Source organism: Ruditapes philippinarum, unplaced genomic scaffold (assembly GCF_026571515.1).
Source record: "Ruditapes philippinarum isolate M1 unplaced genomic scaffold, ASM2657151v2 ctg8539_1_1_1_1, whole genome shotgun sequence".
Taxonomy (NCBI): domain Eukaryota; kingdom Metazoa; phylum Mollusca; class Bivalvia; order Venerida; family Veneridae; genus Ruditapes; species Ruditapes philippinarum.
In genome coordinates this window covers 7,034-18,478 of record NW_026855607.1, presented here as the reverse complement: position 1 = coordinate 18,478, position 11,445 = coordinate 7,034, and the positions used below count along the sequence as shown (strand labels likewise).

General features: G+C 34.6%; 1 protein-coding gene across 1 annotated transcript; it reads right to left on the bottom strand.

Moving 5' to 3' along the window:
• Positions 1-244: 244 nt before the first annotated feature.
• Positions 245-10,735, bottom strand: LOC132743870 (prion-like-(Q/N-rich) domain-bearing protein 25). The gene is made up of 8 exons (XM_060732449.1): positions 10,717-10,735; positions 10,031-10,147; positions 9,551-9,673; positions 5,153-5,275; positions 3,781-3,963; positions 1,767-1,880; positions 1,067-1,189; positions 245-336 (listed from the first exon to the last, which is right to left on the bottom strand). Exons 1-8 carry the CDS (start codon positions 10,733-10,735, stop codon positions 245-247), a joined length of 894 nt encoding a protein of 297 aa, XP_060588432.1.
• Between the last annotated feature and the right edge of the window lie 710 nt (positions 10,736-11,445).

The following is an 11,445-nucleotide window of genomic DNA, read 5'->3' as shown; positions in this document are numbered from 1 at the left end:
AGATGATACAATGTTGTGACACAATAATTGCCAATTTTACAGCCAATGTCAAAGGCGAACGAGTCAGGTGAGCGAGAAAAGCAAGCAGAACGCCAAAGGCGAGTCAACAAAACTTCAAAGAATATCCAGTGTCAGTATGTTTACTATTTTCACAATCCATGCATTATTTGTATTCAGCATGCAAAACATAATTGGATTAACTATTCTTTAAATCACCACATTTCTTTTTTGTTTATCATCCACCTTAAAAAGATGAAGGTAAACGCTTCGTTACCATAGCAACAAATATAACATGAGCAATGACTACCAAAAAGCTGAAGGTCTGCGCTTGTCCCCCTGAAAAGAAATATTTATACTATATCACCAGGATGTTGTTGAAATAAAGTTCCGGTAATTTATTTAAAAATACTTGACTTAAAGACATGCTGACCGTATGAAGGCAGGTGTCGACCCTACAGTTTTAACTAGTCAAGGTCGACTTAAAACTGCCCTTCCGGGCGGGAAATAAACACATTTTATAAATCTATTCATCGTATACATGACAGACATGAATTAAAAAAAAAATAGTTGTTTTCGGTGATTGCCTCCTTGTACTACTTTTTACATACAATAATGGAGGCAAAGTGCTTTGTTGCGCATAAAATAGGGTTCTTCTTGTCGTTGTTTTTCGTTGTTAAAGAGTTTACAAGTTCTTTATGTCTGTTGCATTCCACTGCACTACAACACACTAAAAACTGGATTTTGTTATTCCTGAAATGCGCATAAAACCCTACAAAAGACTTTACTTGCTTTTTATAAAATTAGCACATTCAATGTAATTATTCTTGTTGATTTTTGTTGTTGTTGTTGTTGTTGTTGTTTCATGTAAACTAGTCCTTAAATATAGACTTGGAAGTGTAATTTCAAATTGTTCATCAGTTTACACTGTGAGCTTTTTCTTGAACATTGTCCTACTTTCACTTTGGACCCACTAAGGGGGAGCTCAAGCATGGCTGACAATGCGGCCTCACCATAATTAACATGTTTAACTGGTAATGAATACTGAAAAATCCTATAAAATTAATACCTTTCGAACAAAGCACCTCTGTCTCATAATACCCGTCCAGACACTTGCATGAACCGATTATACAGTTGGAGTTGGGTTCGTAGTATGTACACTGGGATGTGTAAACACAAGGTCCGCCAATTACTGCAATACACATAGTATATGTCAGGTTACATGTATACAACAGATAGTTCAAACATAATCTCGCTGACAACGATTTATACAGATGACATCGAAAATGATCGCGTGCCCTCGTGGTAGTTAACAAGTGTTACTTATTACGTGCACACGTGCTAACTACACGAGTAAGCATGTCTATTACTCTTATGTATGTATCAATACATGTACACGTATGTGTTAATTAAAAGTTAAGATCAAGCGTGGTATAGCATGTGTGCGCACGTATGTGGTTGATACGGGCAAGTGGTATTTAACAAATTAAACTGATAAGTGATTAATAATAATTCCGATGTCCCGTCTGTCCCACCGTACGGACAGGACTATGAGAGATTCAGTAAAGAACTTTGTTGAATCAAAAAAAATGTATCCAAACACGTTTTTTCCGGTGTTTTTTTTTTCTTTAATAGTGCGAACTCTCTGTTTTGCTAGAAATAACCTTGATCGATTGGCCAACGCGATAATGACTGTATCAAATGCTAAGAGAGAACAAGTACTTATATAAGAGTTTGAGATAGATATTTAAGAGTGTTAATCAAATTACTTTTCTGGCACATAGTTCCGTTGGTTTTGTAGCCCGCATTGCAAGAACACGTGCCGCGCGTGCATGATGAATGGGCCACACACTCAGATGTTGCCGAACATTGTTCACCATAACCTGTAATAAATCACTGAGTCTCAAAAAAGAATTAATGATTCTCAAAATTAACATAATGAAAATCGAAATCCCGAAATGACATAAAAAACACTTTTATTGTCACATATGTATTTCTAACTGTTTATTCTTTAGATGTTAAAGATCCTGTATGTTGTGATCAAAGTGGTAAACCCACACTAAGTGAAATTATATATATATATATATATATATATATATATATATATATATATATATATATATATATATATATATATATATATATAATATATATATATATATATATATATATATATATATATATAATATATATGTACATAATTATGCAAATAAACAATTTTCAAACATCGAAGAATATGTAGAATACTTGCTGCAAATATCTGAGTGTGCATATTATATGTAATCATTAAAATATATGCATTCATTCCTTATTGTAAAATTTGACTTAAACTTTATAGAAATTAATATAGAAAGTTATTATTACCTCCCTTTATTTTCATGAAATGTTAAATTCGGTCACATTTTAATAAATAATGAATTTTGAAACCTAAAATATTGATAAATCTTAATTTGAGCAACATATTTATGACTTAAAACCATACAAAAATGTGTCACAGGATCTATCATAATAAATGTAGAGTAGTTACATAGTGGTTGCATGAGTTGGTTGACAATTTCGTTAAATATCGATAACGATTTAACTGTGTTAAAACTTCATGCCTTAAGTTGGGCCAAAATATTTCAAGAAAATCAAACTTGAAGCAAAATAACTTAGATTACAACTGAAAATTATTCAAGATTCAAGTAATAATTAATATATTATAGTTTGCGATTAATGGCTTCTTTTCAGTATTTATCATCACATTTATACTGTGTCACTCACGCAATAAGGGCTATTTGACATGTTTTGATATCTTTTTTTGGAATTGGATGTCTATTGTTAGTGATCTACTTCACAATATTTTACTTTTAAATTTTCTCTAGTTTTCTTAAATTTTCCCTGGTTTTCATACATTATCTCTCGTTTTCTTACATTTTCTCTAGTTTTCTTACCTTTTCCCTCGTTTTCTTACATTTTCTCTAGTTTCTTAAATTTTCCTACGTTTCCGTACTTTTTCTCATGTTTCCTTACTTTTCCTCTAGTTTTCTAACATTTTCACTAGTTTTCATTAATTTTCTCTAGTTTCCTACATGTTCCTTCGTTTTCTTACATTTTCTCTAGTTTCTTACATTTTCCTTTGTTTTCTTACATTTTCTCTAGTTTCTTACATTTTCTCTAGTTTCTTACACTTTCTATAGTTTTCTTACATTTTCTCTAGTTTCTAACATTTCTCTAGTTTTCTTACATTTTCTCTAGTTTTCATTGCATTTTCTCTAGTTTTTACATTTTCTCAAGTTTCCTTACATTTTCTCTAGTTTCTTACATTTTCTCTAGTTTCTTATATTGTCTCTTGTTTTCTTACATTTTCTCTAGTTTCTTACATTTTCTCAAGTTTTCTTACTTTTTCTCTAGTTTTCATTACATTTTCTCAAGTTTTCTTACATTTCCTACCTTTTCGTACTTTTTTCTTCATGTACGAAGCTCGGAACTCGTGTGTGGGTTCCTACGGGGTAAATGATATATAGGAAAGAATAAAACTTTAGCTCTTTAAAATTTGTTTCGGAAGAAGTCTATTTCACACAAACAATCGAACACCCGACGACTGACATTTTTGGAGACGCTAATTCTTGTTATTTATGTTGTATGTATACAGTAAATTCTCAATATTGAGACCACTGTATAAATTGATAATTTTTCTCAATAAATACTCAAGGAATATTTAAAGAAGGCACATTTTTTACCGTAGTAGCGGAGTGGTCCTATTTGTGCCGTGGTATTTAGGTGGTAACAGTATTTACTTACCAATAGGCGTTGCGGTAGTGTTATCAGGGGCTGGGGCCGTGGTCGCCACTGCCTGGCACGTTACGCTTTCTGAGTCATAGGTGTAATCTGTGTCGCATACACATAGCAGTGAATTAGAATCACAATTAGTGTTTGGCATGTGAGTGTTACAATCCGAAATATTTCCACAGCCGCCGTGATAAACTGAAACAATATATTGCCAATTTAAACACACACGTCCAGTTTTATATAAATAAGTCTACAACCAAAACTTCCGATCTTTGTTGGGGACTCGAATATAGGTAATAGGCGAGGTGTTCCGAAAATTCGTCTGCATTATTTAGTAATTTTCAATCCGGACGTAAACAAACTGGGTTCATAAAGCAGTTCTATAGAATTACAAAATCCTCCATTTAGGGACAAGTAATAATTTTCCACCCCCACTTTGAATATGAAATGTATTTTAATATCAAATAACCCCCAAATATGGCATGTTTGCCAATTCGCAATTACTAAACATTCTCCCTCTTATTAAGACGTACGAATGTACATTGTTTTCAAATAACGTTACATAAATTTATACGCCATTTAATTTAAGGCTTGTTTGCAATACATTTAGTTAGCATCGATTATATTATTAGTTATACAGATCTTAGACATGTTATATTACCCAATATAAACGGTTGTTTGTACATATAACCCCAGCCTTTTATAATACTGCAAACATTCTTCATAAGAGAAAAATGAAATTCATTCATAATTAATTGAATGTAGCTATGTATATAGATTATATAAACGTCGTGATTATCCAATGAAAAACGACGTTAAAGTTAAAGTACGACTATTATACATTATCAAGTAACAACAATATAATTATATTGCATTATACTTAACCATTGAACTCCTGAATTTCTTACCTATTTCTTCCTCTTTTGGATTTGTCTTGAAGTATTAAGAAACAATTTTAAGTAAGTCAGCCAATAGTATAAAGCTTTGTCAGACAGTTAATATCACTTTCTTATTTTGCACGGCGAGTGTTAATATCTTTTGGCCGCACTAACACAGTATAATTCATATAGCGACTTTTCTATAATTCATATAGCGACTTTTCTATAATTCATATAGCGACTTTTCGGCTTTACTGGTAGAGGAGGACCTCAAGTGCCACTCTGTGCATTAATTCAGTCACAAACGGACACCTGACTAGAAACACCGACGTTCTTTAAGCTAGCTGGATAACTTTACCACATGAAAGAATTCGAAGACAATTGCGCTGCTCTACCTAGAGCGGTTTTGATAGGTGTAGATCAAACTGAAAACTCGTAATATTTTGGAACAGATCAAGCACATTGCCAATGCTAAAAAGGAACATAAACTGATAAATAATAATTACCCGTCGTGCACACATTATTGTCCGGTTTGTACCCAGTAATGCAACTGCACGTATTACTCGTACACTCAGAATTGCTTAAATACGTAGTACAGTTAGAATCTTCCGTACAGCTCCCGTCTAGAACTAAAAGATTACAAACATATGATACATTTTATGGTTGAAATATTGATAAGTATTCATACATGTATAATGAAAATGAATGTAATGACGGAGTATGTGACGTAAACCATTTTATATGGTCGGTATAGACCACAGGCGTTCGGCACAATGGTCAAATCACCATCAAATAACCATTCAATGATGTTATTGAGAAGGAGTGACTCAAAAGCGAACTGTGCAGGCCATAATCACATGGCGAGGATGTGCCGGCTGATCTATGACTGCATGGGTCATATAACTCACATGGATAAAATCTGTCGTTAATACCTGTAATAACAGGCGAAACATTAACTAAGTAATAAAATTGTGGGAAAAACGAACCTTGCGCACAAGTGCCTGATGATTCCCTATAACCAGTGGCACAGGTGCACACATTGTTTGTACAAACTGAGTTCGTAACGTCGCAGTCAGCGGTCGCCGTGCATGCACTCCCAAGCACTGAAACTGATAATGTTAATGTGTAGAATTATATGTAAGCTATATCACGGGTAGAACAAAACATTGACCACGGAGATGTCTTAAACATGATATGAAATATATCAAAATTAAAGTTACATTGAACGATTAAAAGTAGGTCAATGTTTATACATTGAAACTTAGCATTTCTACCCTTATACCGCTTGCTGTAGGCCAATCAAAACCGATAATTTAATACCACATAATAACAAAACACTCGAATATAGGTAATAGGCGAGGTGTTCCGAAATTTCATTTGAATTATTTTAGTAAGTTTCAATCCGGACGTAAACAGGCTTGGTCAAGAAAGTAGTTCTAGAGAATTACAAAATCCTTAATTTAGGTACAAGTAATACACCCACCCCACTTGAATATGGAATGTCTTTAATATCAAATAACCCCCAAAAGATGAAACTTTATAAATAGCATTAAAATAAATGTACATTGTTTTCAATTCTAACACGACCCGCATTTTTCCCTATTGAACATAGAAGAACCGAAAGTGTGTGTTATTATGCAATGGAGTCACTGTTTGACGCTCTATATTTAGACATGTGACGTAATCATTATACATGTGACGTAACCACTATAAAATCCGACGCGCTGACAATAAGTACGGAATCAAATCAGGCGCAATTTTGCTTAATAGCAGGTACGGCAGCATTTTTTGTTTATGTCGTGTTAGAATCGAAATAATATATCCAAATCGGCGATTTTATCGCTGGATAACATCACTGTTTGTCGTTCGGATGCGCATCATTATATCACTCGGGGCTACGCCCTCGTGATATATAATCAGTGGCGAAGCGCGGCCAAAAGTAATTATACGCCTTGGGGGTGGGTTAAGGGAGGGGGTGGCCCCCTCCCTTTGTAAATGGTAGGGGGTTCGGGGGTCTTCCCCCGAGAAAATTTGGATTTATAATGCAAAATAACGCAATCTGGAGACATTTGACAACATATTTAATTCTCTTCTTATCTAATAAATAGAAGATATTGGAAGAGTGTAAGTTTAATACTAAATTTATTTAATGAGTTGAATAAAATGATATATTACGTGAGCCTCTGACGGGTTAAGGGAGGGGGTGACCCCTCCCTTTGTAAATGGAAGGGGGTTCGGGGGGTCTTGCCCCCGAGAAAATTTGGATTTATAGATGCAAAATAACGCTATCTGGAGACATTTGACAACATATTTAATTCTCTTCTTATCTAATAAATAGAGGATATTGAAATAGTGTAAGTTTGATACTAAATTTGTTTAATGAGTTGAATAAAATGATATATTATGTGAGCCTCTGGAGGGTTAAGGGACGGCGTGGCCCGCTCCCTTTGTAAATGGTAGGGGGTTCGGGGGTCTTCCCCCGAGGAAATTTGGATTTATAGATGCAAAATAACGCTATCTGGAGACATTTGACAACATATATAATTTCCTTCTTATCTAATATATAAAGGATATTGAAAGAGTGTATAAGTTTAATATTGAATTTATTTAACAAGCTGAATAAAATGATATTATGTGAGCTATGGCGAGCATAATATTATTTTATTCAACTCGTTCAATAAATTTAGTAATGAACTTACACTCATTTAATATTCTATTTATTTCATACCAAAAGCAAAGACCGTTTGAAGTGATAAAGAAATATTTTTCATTAAAGCGCCTATAGTATAACTCTAACATTTAGCGCGTCTTAGTACGAAAGACCGGTGGTGACATTTCACGTTCCTTAGCGTTATGTTTATGTAATAAAACGCAAATGATGTTTTGTCAAAATATATGCCAGTGCAGTACCATTTTTACGGAATCGGCACGGGTATGTGATTAATTTCATGATGATATCTATGCCAAGATGATTATTCTCTGAAGACAAAGGCAAGGCGGCATTGTTTTCTTGCAGCAAGTTAATCAACTATATAATCGGAGTAAATGTTCATGTCTCTGTAAATATTCATTAGGCCAAGCCCAAACAGCCGTTCTCTAGTCATGGTAGATCTCTTCATGGTGCTGAAAGATAGTTCAGCTGTAGCCGTAGACACAGGCATAGTGAGCAGTACTAACAAACAACGATGGACATTGGGATAGTAATGCTCATTAGCCAGTGGTAATGTTCCTAGGAGTGTATCAGGAGCTTGTGGACAGTCCGACGCAAGTGCTCCATTTGTCCAACATGTAACCTATTTTCTCACTTCCCTGGTAAAGGTAGCTTCGTCCGTACGCCCTAGACAACGTTTAAAAATGACTCTTTATTTCAGATTATTATAGATTTAGTTAAAAACAAAATAGAATAATATTTGATGTAATTTGATAGACTAAAAAATACATTTGAATATGATTTAATGACAAATTGCATTATTTTACCTACTTTAAATTTCTTGATCTGCATAAACTTACCTCGATTTAAATGCATATTTATGGACATCGGGCCAATCTGACTTTAATATTTAGTGACTTTCTGTTCATCGTTTAAAACGGTGCAGTTGAAAATATCAACATATGGAGGCCCATGTTCTTCGGACGTTTTACATTGGGACGCCATTTTTCCCGCTAGTATAACTTCTTATGTAAACAACATTCGGAATATAATAGGATTCTACGATAAGATACTAAAAAGTCAATACGCATGACACTGTTTTACCTAAAATAGTACTAACTGTTCTACATTTGCAACAAAAGTTACCGATACACTGTTTAAATCGCTTAATAACAAAATATTTTTTGTCAGCAAATCCTTTTTTTTTCTTCGTCAAAACTCACGGCGATGCCTAACATGGGTTAGGGTACTGATTTGGACAACTGTTTTCAACATTTAAGACTTTTTGATTTTTTAAAATTCATTTTCGTTAAGTACGCCTACGGCGTACTGGCGTATGCTCGGCTACGCTACTGATAATTCCTCGCATCCGAACTCCAAACAGTGATGTTATTGAGCGATAAAATCACAGTTTGGGATATATTATTTCTTAAATAACGTTACATAAATTTATACACCATTTTATTTAAGACTTGTTTGCAATACATTTAGTTAGCATCAATTATATTATTAGTTATACAGATCTTAGACAGGTTATATGGCCCAATATAAACGGTTGTTTGTATATATAACCCGAGTCGTTATAATACTGCAAACATTCTTCGTAAGATGAAAAAATGAAATTGATTCATAATAATTTGAATGTTGCCGTGAATATAGATTAAATAAACGTCATGCTTATCCAATGAAAAACGACGTTAGAGAACGAGTATTAAACATTATTTATAAGTAAAAACGATATAATTATATTGCATAAAAATTTAAACCCAAATTGGGCTCCCTGAATTTCTTACGTATTCCTTTCCCCAATTTTTGAATCTGTTTTAAAAGGGTATTAAGAAAAAATTTAAAAGTAATTTCAGCCAATTTAAGTAAAAAAGGCCTTTTTCGGGAAGGCCTTTTTTAATAAAGTATAAAATTTTCCTTATTTGGGAAAGGGGATATGTTGATTTTTTGGTGGGTTTTTAACGTCGCCCCACCAAAAGTAAAATTTCGAAAAGCGATTTTTTCATTTTTTAACTGGTAGTAAACCTCAGGTCCCCTCTGTGCTTTCTTTCAGGCCCCAAAGGGCCCCTTAAAGTAGAAAGAAACCGCCCTTTTTTAAGCAAAGCGGGAAAAAAATTTTTCCCCCAATAAAGAATTCGAAAAAGACACAAGCGCCCCTGGAAACCTAAAGCGGTTTTGATGGGTGTAGAATAAAAAATGAAAAATAAACAGTGCTAAAAAGGAACATAAACTGATAAATAATAATTACCCGCCGTGCACAGATCATTGTCCGGTTGGTACCCAGTAATGCAACTGCACGTAAAACTCGTGCACTCAGAATTGTTTACATACGTAGTACATGCAGACTCCGCCTTACAGCTCTCGCCTAGAACTACAAGATAACACACATATGATGAATCTTATGGTTGAAATATTAACAAGTATATAATTATGTAATGAAAATGAATGTAGTGACGTAGTATGTGACTTAAACCATTTTACATGGCCGGTATAGACCATAGGCGTTTCGCAAAAAATGGTCAAATCACCATCAAAATAACCATTCAATGATGTTATTGAGAAGAAGTGACCGAAAGCGAACTGTGCAGGTCATAATAACATGACGAGGATGTGCCGGCTGATCTTTGTCTGCATGGGTCATATAACTCACATGGATAAAATATGTCGTTAATACCTGTAATAACAGGCGAAACATTAAGTAAGTAATAAAATTGTGGAAAAAACGAACCTAGCCAACAGTTGGTCGATGTGTCCCTATATCCATTGGCACAGGCGCACACATTGTTTGAACAAACTGAGTTCGTAACGTCGCAGTCAGCGGCCCCCGTGCATGCACTCCCAAGCACTGAAACAGATAATATTTATTGGAACGCCTAGACTATCTTATGTGTAGAATGACTGATATACATGGTTAAATGTCATTCTGTTAAGTCCGAGATATAATATGCTGGGTCAAAATCCCAATATACTGGGCGCATTAGTCGTTCTGTTCAGTTCTTAAAACAAACAGGCATGTGGTAACACAATTATGTTGAGTTAAAAAGATATGTTGTAGGGTGTGACAGTTGTTATGTTCGGTTAAAATAGCTCTTCTCATCATGTTCAACCATGAAAATCAACATTTGAGTGGTACTATCATTTCGTTTGGCTGAGGCAGTGTATTATTGGGTGATACTTTAATTATTTTCAGTTGCAATGGCATGCTGTTGGGTGCTTTATTCAGACTGTTCAGCCGTGAAATAGAACTGTTGAATAGTACTATCATTATGTTCAGTTCAGATGATAAACTGTCCGGTGCAGAGGTCATTATGTTCAGTAGTGAACACAAACTGTTGTGTGATACTATCATAATGTTCAGTTCAGATGATATACTGTTCGGTGCAAAGGTAATTACGTTCAGTGTTGAAGACAAACTGTGTTGTGATACCGTCATTATGTTCAGTTCAGATGATAAACTGTCCGGTGCAGAGGTCATTATGTTCAGTAGTGAACACAAACTGTTGTGTGATACTATCTTAATGTTCAGTTCAGATGATATACTGTTCGGTGCAAAGGTAATTATGTTCAGTGTTGAAGACAAACTGTGTTGTGATACGGTCATTATGTTCAGTTCAGATGACATACTGTTCGGTGCAGAGGTTATTGTGTTCAGTTCAGATGATGTACTGTTCGGTGCAGAGGTCATTATGTTCAGTTCAGATGATGTACTGTTCGGTGCAGAGGTCATTCTGTTCAGTTCTTAAAACAAACAGTTGTGTGATACCGTCATTATGTTCAGTTCAGATGATATACTGTTCGGTGCACAAGTCATTTGACAATGCGCTGAGTGGTCAAACAATTATGTTGGGTTCATTCGGATATCTTCGCGTCAAACAAGGTGGCGGGCGGGAGCAACTAATGTCCATAGTCGAGGCTAATGACTACTCAATTGCCAAAACAACTTTCTTCCTCGTAAATACCATCGGGAGCTTAAAAACGTTATTTCCATAAATTGGACAGATCGTATGGCATATTAAATACCCAATGGGTATTTTATCAAGTTAATTTATGACTATACTATATTGTTACAGTCATAATGGACAAAGTATATAAAACTTAAAATATTGGTAAGGGTAGCGTGTTCAAGTCACACATGACCGCCGC

Coding starts and splice junctions, on each gene's coding strand:
- LOC132743870 (XM_060732449.1), bottom strand. Junction 9,674..10,030: donor ATCGACCAACTGTTGGCTAG/GTTCGTTTTTTC, acceptor GTTATCTTGTAG/TTCTAGGCGAGAGCTGTAAG. Junction 1,881..3,780: donor CACTACCGCAACGCCTATTG/GTAAGTAAATAC, acceptor GATTTATTACAG/GTTATGGTGAACAATGTTCG.